Source organism: Megascapheus bottae, chromosome 5 (genome assembly GCF_031878675.1).
Source record: "Megascapheus bottae isolate mThoBot1 chromosome 5, mThoBot2.hap1, whole genome shotgun sequence".
In the NCBI taxonomy this organism is placed as follows: Eukaryota; Metazoa; Chordata; class Mammalia; order Rodentia; family Geomyidae; genus Megascapheus; species Megascapheus bottae.
Window position 1 is genome coordinate 56,079,048 of NC_143513.1, and position 22,455 is coordinate 56,101,502.

The window sequence follows — 22,455 nt, forward strand, 5'->3', positions numbered from 1 at the left end:
TGGATAAACAGGAGTGGAGAAGTAAGAAGTGTTGTGCTTTGTTTGAAAGATGTGGCCATCTTCTGCCTGGTTCTGAGAAACCAAGAGTGCCTTTGCGTGTGATCAGTGATCTTGTGGTCTCAGAGCACTTTTAAAGTAAAACTTCAGTTTCTCAAATATTCTAAACTGGGGTTATGAACAACAGCAGTAACCTTGAATCAACACTTAGGAAGTGAAGGGTGCACATTAAAACACAGACACAGGTGATTAGAATGAAAATGACTTTCAAGTTTATGTGGGTAGCAATATAGTTATTTACAAATAGCCCATATGAAAATGTAAAAAAGCATATTACATCTTCACATGCCATCTGTATTTACTGAATAAAGATTAGTGACATTATTTGCAAACCTGGACTTAACTGTACACAGACATTTTTGTACATTAAAAAAGAAATGTATAAAAAAGAAATGTATATAATTTAAAATAAATTACATTATACAATGTACAAAGTAATATTAACAGAAATTCCTAGACAGCTGCCTCCTTGTTTAAATAAAATAAATACACAATTAAATTAAAAACATTCAGGAGGTCATAATTTATAAGAAGACAAATATGAACTTTAATAAAGTATTTTGATACACAATGATTTCATCAAATCTTGTGATAGAAATGGGCAAAAAAGAAAATAGTACCATAAATGAAATTTAAATGTTTACTTTCTAAAGATAAACAGATTCCTGAAAAACAGCTGGGAAAATTTTATTGTGGCTTGAAATTAAATAACCTAGCAATAGTTAATAAAAGCTACACATTAATAATAAAGATGACACCCAATTGCATTTTAAGTAGAATAGAGATTTCTTTATCCTATGAACTAAAATTCTTAATGTACCGCCTGTTTAATGGTCTGGTGTGGCAAGAAGCACAAACAAAATAAAAACAAAACAAAATTCCTGCAAAATCAACTTTTTTCACTTAACATGTGTTTTATCTACTTACTATTTCAGACATAACCATATTTCAGGATCCTTGCTAGGTACAGAATCATTGTATCACCCTACACATCATCTTTTCTTTTTTAATAATAGAATATCCACTTTTTTCTAGACCCACTTTTCAGTTTCAGAAGCCTAACTGCTTGATGTGCAGCCAGAACCAACTCAGGTAATCCTGCACGACTCATGATCAACAGGCCCAACTGATGTAGGACTCACAACTAAGCTAGAGTCAGCAAGCTGGCTATCTTCAAGATTCATCAGAGATTTGTTCATAGGCTGCTGGCTTTCTGGCCTCCTCAGTCTCAGAGGGGAAACAGAACGTGAAATGCATTTGAGCTTGATTACATTTTTACAAATAGAGACATCCTAGGTCATTTGGAAAGCAAGATAATTGCAACTTTTAGGCCCTCCCATCCCCCTAAGAATAGTCTCTTCCTTTCATACAGTATTGAAAACTGCAGACATTCTCCCCACTGTCTAGTGTGGAAAATGAATAATAACAGGAAGAAAGTAGAAGGAATAAAAGGAAACCGACTATATTGGAACAGGTGTAGGAACTGACACTTTTATAGAAAAGCATGCTTTTCTTGTGTGTTTGTTTGCCATGAACCCTACATTGTTCATTGCGTAGACTTGTGTAGTCTATTTAAGTAATGTTCACATTCTAATAGACACAGGTTTCAATAGGAAGGGAATATAGACATTCTTCATTTTTCCTCTTATTAAAACCTAGGGAATGTTGTCTATAAAGTGGCTCTGAGGAGAGTAGAGATTAGCTATTGGTAAGACACTTTAGTGAGGGAAACTTTGCCTGGTTGGCAGATAAAATTATCATAAAGGCAAAGAGATACAAAAAGCCAAAGGTAATGCATGTGTGAGTTGTGCTACTAGTTTCATCTCGAAAGATCCAGGAACTTAGGATAATGCTTACTCACAGTGACGATTGGTGCCTATCTGAGAGTGAAACGGTGGCAGAGAACTCCTCAGAGTGCATCCTAAAACTTATTTTACACATAGCAAGGTATTGGCCACATGGGTAAACAATTCTAGAGCGATACATTCAAGTGCTAGCATCCTTCACTATTTTTCATTTGAATGCCACAGTTTCCTATATGTATAAATGTCACTGATAATTTTCATGCTGCCTTGCAGACTATCATCTGGGATAACAATAAATATCTGTCTTATTTGCAACTAGTCATTTGTGCTTTGTAAGTAGAGGCATGCTTTTATGCACTCCGTTTCAATTAGCTTAAGCTGTACTGTAATGTCCTCAAAAAGCCTTTGAATGAAGGAAGATTATAGTTAGTGATTTGGATTAGGTGCTGAAGGATAAACAAACCAGCCCCTTCACTGTACTGTCTCTCTAGCATTTCTGATGAAATAGTCCAACACAGTCATATTGTTATATGACTCTCAACACTTTTTTTTCTTTACATTATTTGAATAGTATTTTGAAGTAATTTTGAGCTCACAATTTGATAAGGGAAAAGTGTCAGATAAGTTGCTACAATATTCCCATCCTGACTTTTTAGACTAATCAGGAAGAATAAGGTTTTGATAAAATGTTAGTACTGAATTCATTGTAAACTCATACTAGGGACAAAAAACATGCCCATTTTAGAAGCAGCTTATCTTGTGTAATTATTATTCTTTATATACTATGTTATTTCTCTTCTCTTTTTTGTCATTATGGTTAATCTCATGTTGTCACTGTTTATGACTTTGTTACCTGTTATACTGTATATATGTTTATTTGCTCATTTTATATAGAGAAGGGAAGAGGGGGTAAACAAGATGATTCGGAGGGTGTTGGAAGAGGGAAATGGGGACAAAAACATGAGAAGGGGTATCAGTGTGTGAGAAGTAATGCATCTACTACCTGATGAATGTAACTGTAACCCCTCCATACATTATCCTGACAATAAAATAAAAAATGTAAATCACAAAAGCCCATTTTCATGTTATAAACATGAATAAATAACCTGGCATGTGTTCAAACTAGGCAAATAGCTACATTGCATTCTTTCTTTTTTTTCTAATAAGGGGACACTGAATATTAATTGAATGTAACTTACAGTACTGATGTTAGTGTGCTAATATGTAATTGATTTCTTAATTTATATTTTATGAATAAGAGCATGTTATTTTCATAACCTTTTATAGTTATGTGTGACCTCTTCTTTCATCTAATTTTTATAACACAGATCAGATAATACTGATTTTTACTAAATTCATGGTAATTATTTTTTTATGCTGATACCAGGTCTTGAATGCAGGGCCTGGGTGCTGTGCTTGAGCTCTTATACTCAAGGCTAGCACTCTTGAGTCACAGCAACAGTTTTAGAAGGTTTTTGTTTGTGTGGTTGCTTGTTTTTCCTGGTGTTTAATTGGAGATAGTCTCACAGTTTTTACCCTCAGGGCAAGCTTTGAATCATGATCCTTAAATCTTAGCCTCCTGAGTGGGTAGGATTACAGGCATGAGCCATTTACACCTAGATTTTTAATTTTAGCTGTAGTCAAAAGAGTATTCCACATTTCAAAATTGTTAGACACTATAAACATATTACAAGTAACAACTTCCATTTCACACAAAGAGAGTTTACGTCATTCAAAGAGATCTTGGTATGTGTTTTGAAAAATCACAGTTTCAGAGTAACCATACTTTTTTCTTTTCATCTTTAGTCAAATACATTGGATGGATTTGTACTTTTTTTTATTGATTAAATGTTTGGCAAAAAGTAAAAGTGTTATCCTGTTGGTTATGGGTTCTCTTTAAAATGATTTACATTGTCTAATGCAATCAATATTGGATGAAGAATAAATTTTTACCCATTTAGTTTTTATGGAAATAAGAAATACTTTCCTTTGGGGGACCCATGGCCTGATTTCTTATCAGTTGTAATTGTCCATATACTATAATGGACAGCAGGGGGCGCTCAAAACCCACTGTATATTCCAAGAAGGTTTCTCTCTCTCTCTCTCTCTCTCTCTCTCTCTCTCTCTCTCTCTCTCTCTCTATATATATATATATATATATATATATATATATATTCTTTCAAATTGCTTTTACAGGACCATACCTATCCATGTTCAAGAGAAAAATAACTCTTTTATTCGTTTTAAAAGACCACCCAAAGGTCACTGAAAAATGCTATTGCTCTTTCATGGTATCTTTTGAACTTTCTTTCTTTTTTTTTATAAAGAAGTCTGCTAAATTAAATATTATTCCATGGTGACATTGGCAGGGCTACATCAGTGAAAAATAGAGTTGCTTCCAATGCAATAATAAATCTAGTGACCCTGAATGTTCACTTTTGAAATTAAATCTTGGTGACAGCTAGAGCGTAGATGAAGGAAAACTGGATCTCATACAATAGTAAACACTGAAACACACTTAGGGTGGGGTCAGTGATTAGGATGTGCAAGTGAGGCTGGCTGGATGTTACAGTTACCGACACACAGCCATGTTCATTCATTTGCAAAGTGTGAGTCACACATCAATCACTGCTCATCTGTAGCCAAGCTGAGAAATGACAATAGACACTAAAAATATTTACTATACTACTAACCTTTCACAGAGAAAGTTTATTGCCCTTGGTTGAGAAATTTACTGAAGATCTGGGCTAGGGATTCATTCTTTTCTTTTTATAAAATTTTGATTTTAAAATCATATATCAAAAACATTGCTTCAAAGTTTCCCAGTGAGAAAGACAAAAGACTATGGGATTTTGAAATATGGCCCATAAGACATACTTTCAATCCACAAATCAGGGAGAGAGAAAAGTCAACTCAATTTTGATTTCTTTCTGTTACAAAAATCAGCGATGCCTTATTTTCTCCATCTGCTTGAAAGTGAAAAGACAGCCAGATCCTTTTTTTCTTATCTTTTCTTTCTTTCTTTTTTAACAAACATAAATATAAAATCTAGTCATAAACAAGCTTCCAGCAACAATTACAAAGCAACTATCAGGATCCGTCTGTTGGAGGGTTCAATGGTTTGGGGACTCAACACATAAATCCCCGCCAGGTCTTGATTTCCCAATGGCTGTAGTGGCGAAGAAGTGTGTATACAGCAATGTCATGGCAATCTCCATTCTGTTGCCATCCAAAAGATGCAGGAACTTAACAAATATCTCCTTGGAACACCTGGCATGGATGTTCATCCCGTATGGAAAGAGGCAGTTTTTATGGTCAACACTGGTTAGGTGCCTATCATACTGCACTAATATAGTGCAAACAAATTGTGCCTTTGATACAGCAAAAATGATTGCAGGCAACCAGTTCGAGAATTAGGGGAAGCAGAAATGTATCAACACAATTAGTTTTCCAGACAATAAACCACTATAAAATACTGAACTTGAGGACTCTTCTGCTTCTCAAATATTAGTACCATATCTAGCTTTGTACATTGAACTGAGACAAGAATGGAGTCTCATAAAAGAGTCCTTGTCTCTGAAATACAGTTCAAGCTTACCATCAAGCACAAAGATGCTGAATTTATTTAGTGGTTTTTCTGCTCATGTTGGAAGTTCTCCTGCTTTCCTGGAAAGACTGCTTATGATAAGTACATAATATGCTATTATTAGGTGTAGCATTCAATTGAATATGCATGTTGTTATGCTTGACTATAGTACTGTAGAGCACACAGTATAAACTCTCTGTGCTAGAAAGTTCTGTGTGTTAGTACTGCAAACAGTCTCGCTGGCCAATTTCACCAGTATTTTTCAGAGATGAACATAAACTCTTCAATTGGCAGATGGCAGAAAATGTGACACAAAATTTTCAAGATGCCACCTGTGTATTGAACTAGGGATCCTAGAAGTGACGGGACCGATGGTCTGTATGCGAGTGGTACCTGCTTGACTATTCCCAGTGGCAGGAGGGTGTTCATTCCTTAGGATACTCTTCTAACAAAGTTAAAATGAATGATAATTTGCACAGTTGGATGGTGCCAATGTGGCCTCTCAATAGGTACTTCAAAGTCAGAAAGCCAAAATTAGTTGTTACCAGGAAAAATTACATGTTACATGTCTGCATCTCCATCATAAGCTAAGGTTAATGGTTTCAGTCGGTTGTTTTGTCGTCTTTGGGGTTTCTTTGGCTTTTTGCTGCAAGAAATTTAGGAGATTGAAGGGAAAAAAATCAACCTTTAATTGTATTGCTTAAAAATGTTTGCAAAGCAAAAAAAATTGATGGACTTAAATTTCCTATTTCTATTGCCTGAGTTCGACCTAAGATCTTAATTTTTCTGGTTAAATTTCAGAGCTTTATCTTCTGAAAAGAATTAAATGAACCTCAAGTAGTTCAGTATTTCCTAAGAAAATTTATCCAGGTGGAAATTCTTCAGTGCTCACAATGCAACTGATATTATTGTATAATATCTGTATTTGTCCAGAAACCATTATAAAAATTCGTAAAAGAATACATATTTTAAAATATGGTTGAATAATATTAGATATTACCATGATATCTTCCTCTAGTAGAAATTCAGTATCAAATGTATAATTCACCACAATGCGTACAAAGCAGTGGTTTCTGTGATTCTTGCAAGCCAACTTGAAAATGTGATGTGGATGAATTCTGGTTCTTTCATTACCAGAAGTGAAATGGCTCAGAATTAGTGATTTGGGAATATGTAAGTTCTTTAATATTTAGTACTTCAATTCTTTGATACATTAATTTCTTATTCCTGTGTTACAGATAATTAAAAGTATTTTCTTTGAAATAATGACACATTACATCCTCTTAGACTTGGAAATATTGAAGCACTCACCAAGCTAGATAAATCATGGAGACAACAAAGATGAGCAACACAAATGCCCCAGCAGCTACACCATAAACCCAGGTCTTTAGTCTTCCATCTAAGAGAATAGATACTTAGGTTAGTCTGTAATATATAGAATAGTATTTAACTCTGAACAATGTCCACTCACAGATTACCAATTATTTGCAAAACTGAATTTTTTAGATAGTTAATGATTCATATAAAGCTAGACTCTACTCCATTAAGGTTAATTGACAGCACAGATTAAATTGAAAAATCTCCAATAATGCTTCTGTATAATTGCTGAGCTTATATGTCTAAACTGCTTGCTTGCCTGAGTTTTACTCCAAATTTAACAGAGGAGTAATGCTGTATAGAAATATTTTTAGGGGGCATTGTTCAAAAAGAAGTGTACTCAATATCTGACTTATACAACCCTTCTTTACATCACCTCTATGATAAGATATTAAAATAAGAAAAATATTCTTAGGACATTTCAAGAAGGACAATTAATATGAAAAGATGAAAAATAATGTGATTTAAAGAGTCTTACAACCTAGAGTTGAGACAGACAGATATTAGAACGCTTTTTTTTTTTGCCAGTCTGGGGTTAAACTCAGGGCCTGGGCACTGTCCTTGGGCTTTCTCAAGGATAGAGCTCTACCACTTGAGCCACAGCACCACTTCTGTCTTTTTCTATGTATGTGGTACCGAGGAATCAAACCTGGATCCTCAAACTCCTGACCTATGGAACATTTTTATTACAGATGAAAGGTGAATATATTAATTTGTAAATGAAAATGAGTATATTAATTTATTTTTCAATTATTTATCTTTTATTTATTTTACACTTACAGTATGCATAATGATTGATTTGGTAGTAATATTATTTGGAAAAAATCTCATCAAATCTTATCAACGGCTAAGTAACTTCATTTCTTTTGGTAGGAGCATGACTCAATGGTAGAGTAGCTTCAGAATAAGTATTAGATTCTGACTTCAAACACCAGTACTACCGAGAAGTAAGCAAAAAAAAAAAAGAAAAAAAAACCCTCTTTTTTTCTAGCATTCCTATTATACAGATCATAAATGACAAGTACTTTTGTATTTAAGTTCTTCAGTCTTATTTTCTCTCTGTCATACTGGTGTGTGAACTCAGGGTCTTGAGTTTGCTGGACAGATGTTCTGCCACCTAAGCCATGCTGCCAATGCCTTTTGCTTTCATTATTCTTAAAATAGAGTGCTGCTTTTCACCTAAGCTGGTCTGTACCACAATCCTCTTATTTATTCTTCCCATGTAGATTGCATGACAGGCATATGCCAATGTGCTTAGCTTGCTTGCTTGCTCATGGCTACTGCTCTAGCACTTGTGTCATGCTTCCAGTCTGGCATTTTGCTGGTGTCTGGAGATGTAGTATTGAAGACTTTCCTGTCCAGACTGTCTTTGAACTTCAAAACTTCAGGTTTTAGGCTACTGAATCATTAGAATTACAGACATAAGCTACTAGGGCCTAGCTGAGCATGTCAACTTATATATGTATATATTATACACCTATATAATATATGTTTATATTATATAGGTGTATGTATATACACCTATATAATATATATAAATATATATATTTGTGCTAGTACTTGGCTTTGAACTCAAGTCATAGGAACAATCCCTTAGCTATCTTGTTCAAGCCTGGTCCTATATCAGTTGAGCCACAGCTCTACTTATAGACTTTGGTTATTAATTAAAAATGAGTCTCTTCAAACTGCAATCTTGAGATTTCAGCCATTTGAGTAGCTAGGATCACAAGTGTGAGGCACCAGGGCACAACTGAACATGACAACATTTAACATTAAAGTCAGTCTATTCATCAAATGTTGTCTGCCATAGGATTCCATCTCTGATTCTTTCACTTAAGGTTCAGTTTTTTTTCCAGTTGTAAATAAACTCGCATTTTCTTCCTAATTCATGCTTTCATTGTTGCATTGTTCAAATTTAATATGAAGTTAAAAATTGAAATGTCTTGGGCCTAAGTGCTTTTAAATGTAGCAGTAACAAAAACAGCAAAACAAAACAAAACTAGACAAACAAAAAATCCCCCCAAACAAAAAACAAAACAAAACAAACAAAAAACAACCAAATGGCTATAACAGAGTAGGTGAATATAAATGAAATGATAAATAATAGTTCATGTGACAATGATGGTTTATTTAAAATAATTCTTTGGTAATGGCCCAAAGCTAAGAATTCTGTGTCAACTCTCTTTGGTCACTTCACCTGGCCCAAATGGCTGTAGAAACCAGGTCCTTCCCCGGCCTGCATTGCTGGAGGGCCGTGTGGGATGGACTGCCCGGCTGGTTTTCACATCTCCTCGTTTATCCCCCATGGTGGGTATCACAACCACTGGGATAAGTGTGCACTGCTCAAGGGTGCTATTGGAAGACATGACTTCAGTGTACCCATCTTCACAGAGGCATGTCTTTGTCTGTGGGAGAACAACAAGAAGACAGTGTCAGCTAGCCAACCATACTGATAAAATAGAAAACTGAGATTTCTTATTTCTTGGTGAAATCCATTACCTGCAATGACCATCTTAATTAGATTAAGAAAATCCTTTTATTTATTTATTTTTTGTATTAGCCACAAGGTGATTCTAAAAGCAAGTGTTAAGCACACTGTTTAAATAACAGGCATAAGTTGGGTACTGGTCGCTCACGTCTGTAATCCTAGCTACTCAGGAGACTGAGTTTTGAGGAGTGTGGCTTGAAGCCATCCCATGTAGAAAAGTCCATGAGACTCTTATCTCCAATAACCACACAGAAAAAGCTGGAGGTGGAGCTGTGGCCCAAGTGGTAGAGCACAAGCCTTGAGCAAAAGGCGCTCAGGGAAGCACCTAGGCCTTGAGTTCAAGCCCCAGTATTGGAAAAAAAAGAGATTGGCATAAATATGACATCTGTGTACTCTTGAGATATGCTTTCTCTTTTGTTGGAGACAGTACGTGACAAATCATGCAGGTAGCGTGTCCACATACCTCGCTGCAGTATGAGTGGGCTTGACTACAGGGTGGGTTACAAGATCGGTCAGCTTCAGGCTGGCTCACTACCAAGCAGCCCCCTATGGAACAGAAAATCATATTTTGACACATTTCATTATGATAACAAATATTCTGTTGTTGTAGACTTGCTTTTGAATCTTGATCCACTCATCTGGAGAGCTTTTCTGTAATGTGAATTATTCGATTGACCTTTGCCACTCTGAAGCTTCTTGAAGTCCTTTTTATCCAGAAAGCAGCACAGTGCCTGGCACTTAGTAGATCAAAAGGATAATTGTATAGCTGCCATTTTAGAACTAGTAGTTGTGTATTTCCATCAGTTCTTTAAGCTAAGGTCAGATTGACATTCACTGAACAATCTGTGATTCTCAGAATAGAAGGCACATTCATTTCCAATCCCTGAGTAGCACAGAAGCAACACTCAGTGAGTCTAGTCTTCCCTGTCCAGGGGTCTCTTCACCCCAGACCTCTTAAAATGGGTTTGGGAAAGTTTTTACTGTGTTGAATAAGCAGTGTTTCCTGGTAGTTGACTTTTCTTTGATCTATGTATGCCTACTGGGAGATGCTGTGACAAAGACTTTGTTGGTACAGTTTTCTCAGGTGAGAAGTTGTATCTTCACAAGAATACAAGTTGACATCCTGTTCTCACTTTCACAGAAAGGAAATAAGTAATTAGGTTTCAACAAATTTGGGTAATTTAAAATTCAATATAGATATCTGGCAAATATCATGTAACCCTTCTATTAATTACAACAAAAATATATGAAAAAATTCAATATAGAAAAAGGATGCTTTTTCTCAAAAGTTATTGATCCCTGTTCCTATTATCTTACTGAATATATTAAAGTTAAATGTAGAAAATGGCCATCACTCACAGAATTCAAATTCATACTACATTTTCTGCCTGCAGGAGAGTAGACAACAGCAGAGAGCCTGAGCAGCAGACTGTCAGTTCTGCTGCTGTCCCTGTGTGATGGAAAATCCTGTAGATTGGATTATCAAAAGCAAGTAGAGGAGAGGGAGAAATTTGCTACCTGTTTTTCATGTAAGTTCCTTTCTCCTGTAAGAGTTCTTGGGATTCCTCAAAATTATTTGGGATCACATGAAAGAAACATTTTCTAATGGAAAATTAGATATTTCTTCAGAGGCATATTTAGTACAAAATTCAACTTAAAAACTCTTCTGAGCCAGGTATGGGGAGTGTAGCTACTCAGGAGGCTTAGATCTGAGGACTGGGCTTCAAAGCCAGCCCAGTCACTAAAGAAAACGAGACTCTTACCTGCAATAAATCACTAGAAAATGTGAAGTGGGGCTGTGTTTCCAAGGGTAGGGTGGTAGCCTTGAGCTGAAGAGCTCAGAGACAGTACCCAGGCCCAGAGTTCAAGCCCCATGACCCACAAAAAACAAACCAACAAAATGAAAGGACCTCAAGGATATAGAAACTAAAGCCATGTAATGAGTGATTCTTGTCCTTAGTGTACTATGTTATCTCTCATCTCTTTTGCTGTACCTTGGTTATCTCATATTGTTACAATATTTCACCTTGTTATCTGATATATTGTATATATGCTTATTTGGTTATTTGAAATAGGATAGGGAAGGGGGGAAAACGAGATGAGGGGTGGGAGTGGGGGAGAGAAATGGGGAACAAGACATGAGAAAGGGTATCAATGTTTGTGAAGTAATGCACCTTCTATCTGCTGAATATAATGTAACCCTTCTGTTAATTACAATAAAAATATATGGAAAAAAACCAAAGCAACAAAAAAGGAAAACAAACAATTCTGGGTTTCTTCTTTGGAGGTATGATCATTTGGGGTGGAGATAGTAAAAATGAGGTTCCCCATATGTTCTGGGTTTGGGAATTACCAATAAATTTTCTCTGTTAATCAATAAAATGTCCTCAGCTATAGATTTTTAATTCAAAGCAAGTGATTTGGGTTTATATAATTGGCTTGGTAGTATTTTTGGTCTCTCTCTGTCTCTCTCTGTCTCTGTCTCTCTCTGTCTCTCTCTGTCTCTCTCTCTCTCTCTCTCTCTATATATATATATATATATATGTTACTTTCAAGGTACACAAGCAGAAACAGTAAAAAGAACTAAGTGATGTTTTTCCTTAGTATGTGGTAGTTACTCATATAAAGTTTCTAGGAAAAATAGTCTTAAAGTTATTTATTATAATTTACTAGACTTTTAAGGAAGTAACACTGTTACCTAAAGGGATTTAGGTGGAGGAGAATTTGAAACATTCTGATTTGTTCTTGGTCACTGGACATGTAGATAGATTAGGGTTCATAGTCTGAAGTTTTTTTTAAACTTTGTTATTTTATTTAACAACTATTTGTGTGTTATCAAAATATACTTGAAGAACCATAAGACATTGTAAGCTTACCTGTAACGTTCATGCCATCTGACCTCTGACACCACACAGTTCGAGACGAGCCCTTCCAAGCACTGGCCATCCACTTATACTCATAACATTGTCCATCTGCAGAGACAGGATGAACATGAACAGAAATATCCTGTTGTCAGGAAAACCAGGGGATAGAGGATTCATAAAATACTTTTCAGATATTAATGATAAGAAGTGCCTTGCTAATGGTGCCAATGTCAAGTTATTGTACAGAGGTTGCTATGCAAATATTACAAAATTACAACTGTAGGCCTGAATCCCAAGTAAGTCTTTATGTTTTCTTCATACTTCCCATGGCCATCTTGCGTTAGTAATGTAATTTCATGGTCTGCATTGAAAGTATGATGGAATATGAAACATCCAAACAGGCCTGTAAAGTTAACTAAAATATTTGAAATGACCCATAATGAAATCCTAACAAAAATTACCATTCAGCCACATTTGCCTTAGTTTCCACGTGCTTGTTTAACAATAAAGCATAAAATTTAAATATTTGCATGATTAGATTTCTTCCCAATGTTATCTCTCTTCATGTCTCATTAATTCATTTTTCAGTTAACCACATACATATAATTATGTGAGGCTTGAAAGTCTCCTCAATATTTTTTTCCACATTTCATATTGTGTTTGGTATGTAATAATGTACAGTTTTTAGAAGGGATTTCTTTTGCAATTGTTGATCTCTAAGTTTATTTCATGGTTTCATGGGACAAATAGTTCTCTTGGAATTACTTAACTTTTACCTACATGAGTTGCTCTACTTTTTACCTGCTTGGTCCCAGACATATGTACTGTTCTCTCTCTCTCTCTCTCTCTCTCTCTCTCTCTCTCTCTCTCTCTCTCTCTCTCTCTCTCTCTCTCTCTCTCTCCCTACATATATATATATATATATATATAATTTTATTTCAATGTATAGAGGGGTTACAGTTATATTCACCAGATAGAAGGTGCATTACTTCTCACACATTGATATCCCTTCTTGTGTTTTTGTCCCCATTTCCCTTCCCCCCACCTTTCCCCTCATTTTTCCCCTCCTATTTCAAATAAACAAGTAAATATCTATATAATATACCAAGTAACAAAGTGGGATACTGTAACAATATGAGATTAATCAAAGGGCAGCACAAGAGAAGAGAGAAAAACATAATACATAAAGAATAACAGTCACATAATTAAGCTCTTGTTTCTATGTCCTGAAAATCCATTAATTTGGCCTCATCCTATATGGCCTTATGTATCTAGGTTTTGAGCTATTTTTATCCTCTGCTAGAGAGTTCTAGCAGAGGATATTACAGATGTGTACGAATTATTACAGATGAGGGAAACCATTGAGCCTATGTTCCTTTGGGTTTGGCTTACTTCATTTAATATGATTTTTTCCAAGGCTTTCCATTTCCTTACAAATGGTGCAATGCCAGACATATGTACTCTTCTATCTGGTTAGTAAATTTAGGACAATAAAAAAACTGACAGAGTAATGTTTCCATCTATTTTTATTGTAATTAACAGAAGGGTAAATTATATTCACCAGATAGAAGGTGCATTACTTTACAAACATTGATACCTTTCTCATGTCTTGATCCCCATTTCCTCCCTCCACCCACCCCTCATCTTGTTTTCTCCCCTTTCCTATCCAATTTCAAATAACCAAATACAAATATATCCAATGTATCAGATAACAAAATGAGATACTGTGACAATATGAATAACCAAGGGACAGCAAAAGAGATGAGAGATAACATAGTACATTAAGGACAACAATCACTCATTATATGGCTTTTGTTTCTATATCCTGGAGGTCCTTACATTTAGCATCATACTATATATGGCCTTATGTATCTAGGTTTTGCTTTATTGCAAATCTCTGCTAGGAGAGCCCAAGGTTTCTACTGATTATGACAAATGAGAGAAACCATTGAGCCTATGTTCCTTTGAGTCTGGCTTACTTCACTTAATATGATTTTTTTTAAGTCTTTCCATTTCCTTACAAATGGGGGGATGTTGTTTTTTTCTGAGAGCAGCCTAGAATTCCATTGTGTATAAATACCACATCTTGTTGATCCACTCATGACACAGCTCCTGGCTCAGTGTGGTTTCTTCCCTAGTAATTGGGGGAGGGCTGGGTCACGGATTATTACCATCTCACTAGGCTCCGACTTCAGGCTGGCCTTAGGTGTCCTTCCCCATACCTGTGTTGCTCCACAGTAGCAACAGTACTGAGGAATTGAACCCAGCACTTCGTGCATGGTAGGCAAGCACTTTATTAGGCCATACTCTTGGCCCGAATGAAATGGTTTTGAGTCCCAAACTCTCTACTAGATATTGTTTCCATTAATATTTTAGTGTTTTATAATTTGTGAATGTTTGCATATTGCTAATATTCTACATATGAATACAAACATATAAACACATAAATGTATATATGTTATATATAGTTCAGAATTTTCTATGTCAAATTGCACTAGAATTTGTTAATTCTCATCAAGTTTAAAGTTTCTGAGAAAATAGCAAACTATGATTTTACTGTGGACTTGTGATTTTTCTTCAGCTTTATTTGATTTAAATAAATGAAAAATATTATTAGATTCATGACTGGTCATTATTGCTTTTAGTACATGAACAATGCACTGAACTTTCTTTAGCTCATAGAATTTAGAAGCATTTGTGCAGCACAACGATGTCCATTGCAGCATTATTTACCATAGCTAAGATATGGAACCAACCCAGATGCCCCACATTAGATGAATGAATCAAGAAGATGTGGTATTTATACACAATGGAATTCTAGGCTGCCACCAGAAAGAATGACATCACTCAATTCATAAGGAAATGGAAAGACTTTGAAAAAAATCCTAGTAAGTGAAGTAAGGCAGACTCAAAGAAACACAGGCTCCATGTTTTCTCTCATTTGTAATAATTAGTACATGTCTAGGACTCTCCTAGCAGAGGATTACAATAGCTCAAAATCAATGTACATAAGGTCATATAGGAAGAGACTAAATGAAATAAACTCCAGGATATGGAAGCAAGAGCTTTATCTTGTGTGATTGTTCTTAATGTACCATGTTATTTCTCTTCTGTTTTTTGCCCTTATGGTTAATCGCTTGTTACTTTATCTGACTTTCTTACCTGGTATATTGTATATATGTTCATTTGTTTATTTGAAATAGGAAAGGGATGGGGGAAAACAAGGTGATTGGGAGGGGGTGGGGGAGGGAAAAAAGGACAAAAACAGGGAAGGGCTATCAATGTGGGAGAAGTAATGCACCTACTACATGACAAATGTAACTATAACCCCTCTATACATTATCCTGACAATAAAATTAAAAAAACGATAAGCATTTGTGCAATATTTAACATCTAATTTATGAAACCAAATCTTTACAATTTAAAATCATCACCTTTAAGGGAGATCTTAGAAAATTTGTTTAGTTAACCAAAAGTTCTTTATTTTTTTGCTATTGCTTCAACACACAATGAAAGTGAAGAGATTTCATGAATTGCAGCACTCACCATCACATGATTTTGTTTCTAACATCTGCTCGGGACATAGATATTGATTTTCAAGTTCTTGTATAATAACTGCTCGGGATCGGACCTGTATTCCACCAAAGCCTAGATCCTCACCATTCACACAGGTCAGCTGACATGGACTCCAGGAAGACCAGTCCTTCAAATAACAGTCACCTGTTGGCCATAAGTTGGCAATTTATATCCATACAATGCAGAATATGGAGGCAGATTCCCATTTTAATTCTAGCACTACTGAGACAGGTTTTTGGATATGGTAACTATACACAGTATATAATTAACTTAATGATATTCATAAAGCTTGACAAGCTCTTAGTAATTGTAAATTTATATAGTTTCATGTTTGAAGACATTGTTATTTTCTCAGTGTTTACATGTTACTATTATAAAATATAAACAATGTTTTGAAGGAGTCTGCCTACTATGATAATTTCTTCAGAGTTGGCAAGTATTTGGTTAAAATTTACTACCCTTCTTGCCAACATTGTAAAGCAGTTTGTTAAAAATCTAACTGTACATCAAATTTGTCCTAATTTCAAATGGTCTTGAAGTCCAAGGGGAGAAGGCTGCTCTTTGTGCTTTTACTTTTATTTCTGCCCAGAAGTTGAGGCAAGGCAGGTAATGGAGCAGCTATAGCAAAGGAAGGATACTTGTGATATGTCTGAATTCTATTTTTAATTGCTTCCATCTTTTTTCTAAACATTTAGTGAAGGATTATATATATAACAAATATCCACATACCAAAAATTCACAGGAGCTGAATTTCCACAATCAGATAGATATTTCCTGAGCATTAAGTCAAGAAACAGGACATTGCCAGTATTTCAGAAGCATCCCTCATGTGATGTAGCTACTCATTTTTGTATCTGAAATTTTCTATTTATAAATATTTACAACATTTTCCACCTATCTCTATATTTCTAATGTGTTTATTCTTACTGCTATATTCATTCTAGAGTGAGGAACTGCTGGACCATTGTCTATCCATGTGTTCAGTATTTTCAACGATTTTTGAAAATACAGCTTTCCTATATTCCCATGTATTTCTCAGGAGTGCCTGCTGGTGTTACTGTTCAGAATATGTAGCCAATTGTGGTAGACACAAACTATGGGAAGTTTTCATAATTTAGTTTATTCTAGTCATATCACATGAATAATTCACACTGCCTGAGATTAGGCCAAGTATGACTAATATGATTACAATGTTATTTTGAACTCTGAATAATGAAAACACTTTTTGTGTCTTGGTCAAGAAATCCAGCACAACCATGTTCATTGCAGCATTTTCCCTTTTTATTTGCAGCATTGTTTTTCATAGATAATCTATAAAATCAGCCCAGATGCCTCTCAGTGGATGACTGAATCAAGAAAATGTGGTATATATAGTGTATATTATATATAGTATATATTATCAATAAAAATCACAGCCAGTAAAGCCAGTAAAGAAAACCACACCAAGTGGTTCTCAATATTAAATAAATTAAAATTTTATTGAAGAAGCCAATAAAGATGTATGAACTGGAAAACTAATATTGAGTGAAACCAAACCAAGAGAAATTTAGGGTGTGTGGTTTCCCTCATTTGTGGTAGCTAGGGTGTATCTATAACATACTGCATGGTTAAAAAAATACACTGAGATATAATTATACAAGACTCTAGGCATACACTTATAGTGAGGCCAACGGAGGATATTTTCAGGAGAGGAAAACAAAGCCCTGATTTCAAGCCCCCCGACTGGCCAAAACAAAAAGAATATCTGTATTTTAGACTGCTTAAAAATTCTTACTAGCTTTTATTTATCATTTACTTAGAACTTCTTGTGTTTCCAGAGTATTAATGATGTTCTGTAAGACAGGTTTATGAAAATCATAGCTATCATATTTGTATGTGTATATCAGTCAATAATTTACATACCAACAGGATTTTTTTCTTTCAGTGGTTCTATTTTACTATTCAAATTTTAAAGTTTATTATTATAGAGATGATATACAAAGTAATTAGTTACATAAATCAGATATATACTTTTTGAACAATATCATCCTCTCCCCTCACTCTCTTCCAGTTTTTCCCTCCTTACCCCTACCCACAAATTGTATAACTCATTTTCAACATAGTGTCTTGTGAGCACCGCTGCTGTATTTGTTCATTCTTTGTCCCTTCATTTCTGTGCTCCTTCCTTACCATCCTAAAGGCAGGTAAGTGAACAAAGACTAAAAGAAAAAACAAAGACAACAAAGCAATATCCTCTTGTGTCCCTTTCCTTGTGTTATTTGGATAGATATTATATGATCAGGTGCACATATGATGTGTGTAATCAATCCTAAATAATCGGTGTCATGCTTCCAATACTTTGCAATATCAAATGAGTGTGATGCACTACTTGTACTAAATATGTTTGTATGTTTACTATGAACAAAGTGTGAAAGTACTAAAATGAAGACTGCATTTTTGTTTCGACCATGCAGTGACAATAGTGTCCTGGTGTTACCTGGGCAAGGCTGGGTGCAAGTCTCCTCCAGAACTATGTTCTTATTACCATCTATGATGAGTTCAGTGTCAGCACAAAATTCCTCATCCACCACCTTGCCGAAATCCTCAGCTGACCCATCACTCACCACACAGGACATGTTTCTTGTTCTAGTCCCTTCTCCACACTGGGCCTCCTGGAATGAAGAGAGAAATAACTAATTAGGAATAGAAAAAAGTATTTCATTAGAGGGCTCATCACTTATAGTCATCTCTGCATCACTGATTTTGATTTACGAACAGTCAGAGAATCATTTGAAACCCCAGGGAAGAAGCCTGGTAGGGCTCAAGCTATAAAGCATACACTGAACAATTTATTTATTTCCTAGCTGAAGACAGGCAATACATTTTCATTAAAATGAACCCATCTCCAAATGATTTTTAAAGGTATAGGTCAGGGAGTGTTTGTTATGAAAACGAATTAAATGCCATCTTTGTCAAAATAATAACATTTTCTAAAAGGAAGCCAGCACTCTGTAAAGTGTTTCTGAAAATATATCTCCATGGATGACAGCTTCATGCATCTCTGTACACACCACTTTCTGAGACTGATACCTGCACTTGACATGGAGACCATTGGCCATATTGCCACCGATAACATGGCTTCACTGGGCATGACTTGGTCTGTTCCATCATGGAAGGGCAAGGTCTCCCATCACCCTGGAAGGACTGGGTCACCGTTCGTCTCCGGGTCATTTTTCCTTTGAGAGATAAGCAATGATACCATGTCAGTGAGATGTCACAGTTCTAGAAACAGACCTTTTCAGTGGGAGAGAGCATTACAGATTACTCTCCAGAGGATCCAGGGACTCAGAAAGGCTTACTCGTTTTGGAAAGGAGCACACCCCATTCATTCCATCTGAAGGAGGGAAAGCAAGAAGGGCATTTTATTTTGTCTGTTTTTTTTTTTAACACTTGCCTGCTTGTTTATCAAACTGCAGTACAGACCAACCTGAGAGGCCACATGTTTGTGAGCATTCTGACCAAGGAGACCATTCAGAAAGCTGACAGTTCACAGGACATTCCACTACGCAGGAAGAGTTCATCTGCCAGTTCTTCTCCAGGCCAAGCTGAAAGAATAGAAGGAGATCTGATGTTCATGTGAACATTTTTATGAAGCAATCAAAACACAGGATTTAATCTACAAATCAGTTGAATTTCCCTCAATGTGAAGCTAAAAGAATAAACACAATCACCGCCTATTATTTAAAACGAAAGGTATCATAAATTTGTAGATCTGTAATTATATCTTCAGGGTGTTATTTATTTTTGAATGAACACATTAAGCTGAAAAGCAAAAGGAAAGATTTGTAAATACAAACCACCACTCAAAGCTAATAATAAAATATATCCAAATATTAAAAAATCAATTAAGGGATAGCAGGGGTGGGGGTGTGTGGGGAGCAGATTGGTATAGTGTCTGCTTAGCATTCCCAAGACCCTGAGTTCAATTCCCAGATTGAAAATCAGATAAATAAGATACAAGAAGTGTCTGTTTTTAAGTAATCTCTCTTTTCAAAAGGAAGCGAAGGGGTTTCAGGAGGCTTCTAATGTTTTATAGGCATATTTTTTTTTTTACAATTATGTTCTTTTTTAAAGCTAATTCAGCAATTGTTTTCATTTAAGCCTGCCTCAGATAACAATGTGTCATTTATGGGCATCTTTTCTTTTCTTTTTCTTTTTCTTTTTTTAAAATGTCAGTTGTGTGTCTTGGACTCTGGGCCTGGGCTCTGTCCTTGAGCTCTTTAGCTCAAGGCTGCCGCTCTACCCCTGGAGCCTCAGCGCCACTTCCGGTTTTCTAGAGGTTAATTGGAGATAAGAATCTGAGGGTCTTTAGTGACCGGGCTGGCTTTGAACCGCAAACCTCAGATCTCAGCCTCTTGAATACCTAGGATTACAGGTGTGAGCCACAGTGTCCGGCTGTCCTTGGACACTTTTTTGCTCAAGGCTAGTGCTCTGCCGCTTGAGCCACAATACCAGTTAGTATGTGATATCGAGGCATTGAACCTAGAGCTTCGTGCGTGCTACATGGGTACACTACCACTAAGCTATGTTCCCATCCTGGGTTCTGACTTTTTTATTCTATATTTGTTCCCTTGAAGACAGAGAAAAGGTTTCAAATTAATATGTTTTATAGTCCCACATTTTTAAATGTCTAACGTACAAAGCACCATTGATGTAGGAAAATTTAAGACATTGCTAAGAGAATACAAGTCTTCAAGTTATTTTGTTTCTACATGAAAGAAAATTTATTAGTTTAAAAAAATTATACAATGGGTACATTACTTCGACCCCACTAACTGTCAAATGTAACTGTATTCCCTCTATACAATATCCCAACTATAAAATATAATAAAAATTATACAATGGAAAGAGATAGTAATAAAAAGTTGTTTTCCCTGAAACCACATGCTTTGTTTCAAGTTATGCTTTGGTTTCAATAACTCACTGAAAGTAAATCAGATCAATACTTTTTGATCTTTTTTTTAACATGCCACTTAATTAAAAGATGGCAAGTTTGACACAGAAATTTTGAAATGATACAGTGAAATAATTTAACGTCCATAATGTTTCACAGAGTGTTGCAATCACAGAATTATACTATGAATGAATTACTGCATTATAGAAGGAAAGATGTTGATATACATATATAGGTATATTATGTATGTCTACTATCAGTTATTTTAATAATCTATTACTTTTCCCCTTACATTTATTGGATCTTATTGTATTCATGCATGATCTTTCTGTTTTCCTTCTACATCTCTACCTACCTACCACCTACTTATTATCTATCAAAACATATGAGACCAAGTAACTTAACATAGCATATTCAGGGTTTAAGGAATAGCAAATAGATGACTAGGTATTAGGTGAACAAAGGAAAAAAATCACTCAATAAGTTCTAGTTGAAACTAACCCTAACTTTCCACTTCGTTGGGCAATAATGTCATCTTTCATTGGGGCTATTAGAGAACCAGGGAGAGTCACCTACAGATGCGGACTGAATGCAGGCTTGCCCACGCAATGGTGGGAGGGAAATCTGTGCATCGCTCAAAAATATAGGCTGATTCTTCTAGGAGACAAAGCCCATCCACACGGAGGGAAAGCATAGCTCTTGAGCTGTTTAAGAGTTTACACAGAGTGTAGCACTGCTTTCCCCAAAGACAGTGATTACCCACCATTAGGACTTTGTATCTCTAATTGTCATTGCAGTATTCCCATATTACTATATTTCCACCACAGGGAAAATTTATCTGGGCTCTAAGACAATTAAAATGAATGATTTCTCAGGTTTTTATTTATTATTCATTTACAAAAATCAACAGTTCTATTTATATGCTTGTCTTTTAGTCATACAAAGCAGTTTGAAATTGGTCTTTAAGGATTTGGGTTCAGTTCTCCAAAAAGCTCTCAAAGGTATATATTTTGCATTTCATTCTGGTCCATGAAGGCATTTATATGTGCATTTATAAAATAGAGATGATATTAATCACCTGGAAGTAGATCTTGGAAAGCTCTCCAGACTGTATATGACTATAATAATTAATGTTCACTCATAATAATGCTATTATGGCCACATTACCTCAATGCTATTATTTTTACAACTAAATGATTTCAGGGTTGGAATTTAAATGTTTTAAATCTAAGGTATGAATACATTTAAGTCATGGTGTAAGATTGCAGTGTGAGGCATTTATTAACTCAACAACTTGAGATTTTCAGCACATATGAGAATTCTGCATCAATGGATAGAGATGTAAGGAAATTAAGTTAGGAGCATTTGGATAAAGACATCATACTAACATCTTCATGATGGCCATATCTGAAACTCTTAATGAGGTTATAATATAAAAATTTCAGATCTGTCAAGAGTCCTGCTTATTTTGACTTATTCAAATAAACAAGATTTTATTTGAAACTAAATAAGCAGATTCACCTCAGCAGCAGGGACAGTGAAAGTTGTCAGGACTGGAGGGTATTCTCTGGTGTGGAAATCAGATAAAATGATTACAACATGAAGTTCGCTTCGTGAGAAGTAAGAAAGGTCATCAACTCTATATCCTAACTTTTCAGAATGTCAGATCTAAGATCTTACTTTACTTGGGGAATTTACAAGTTATCTTTCTCTGCACCTAGATGATAATCATGACAGATTATTTTTTTTTGCTTGAATTCCAAGTTCTC

General features: G+C 35.4%; 1 protein-coding gene across 1 annotated transcript in view; it reads right to left on the reverse strand.

The window, feature by feature from the left end:
- Positions 1 to 246: 246 nt before the first annotated feature.
- Positions 247 to 22,455, reverse strand: part of Thsd7a (thrombospondin type 1 domain containing 7A) — a 200,063-nt gene continuing 177,854 nt past the window's right edge. The window contains exons 18-26 of the mRNA XM_090333170.1: positions 19,220 to 19,337; positions 18,823 to 18,968; positions 18,230 to 18,404; positions 15,724 to 15,897; positions 12,190 to 12,285; positions 9,777 to 9,859; positions 9,023 to 9,230; positions 6,760 to 6,847; positions 247 to 6,094 (exon numbers count right to left, since the gene is read on the reverse strand). Of these exons, the coding sequence (XP_090189296.1) occupies positions 6,010 to 6,094; positions 6,760 to 6,847; positions 9,023 to 9,230; positions 9,777 to 9,859; positions 12,190 to 12,285; positions 15,724 to 15,897; positions 18,230 to 18,404; positions 18,823 to 18,968; positions 19,220 to 19,337 (1,173 nt within the window). The 3' untranslated portion in view covers positions 247 to 6,009. The remainder of the gene's footprint in view (positions 6,095 to 6,759; positions 6,848 to 9,022; positions 9,231 to 9,776; positions 9,860 to 12,189; positions 12,286 to 15,723; positions 15,898 to 18,229; positions 18,405 to 18,822; positions 18,969 to 19,219; positions 19,338 to 22,455) is intronic.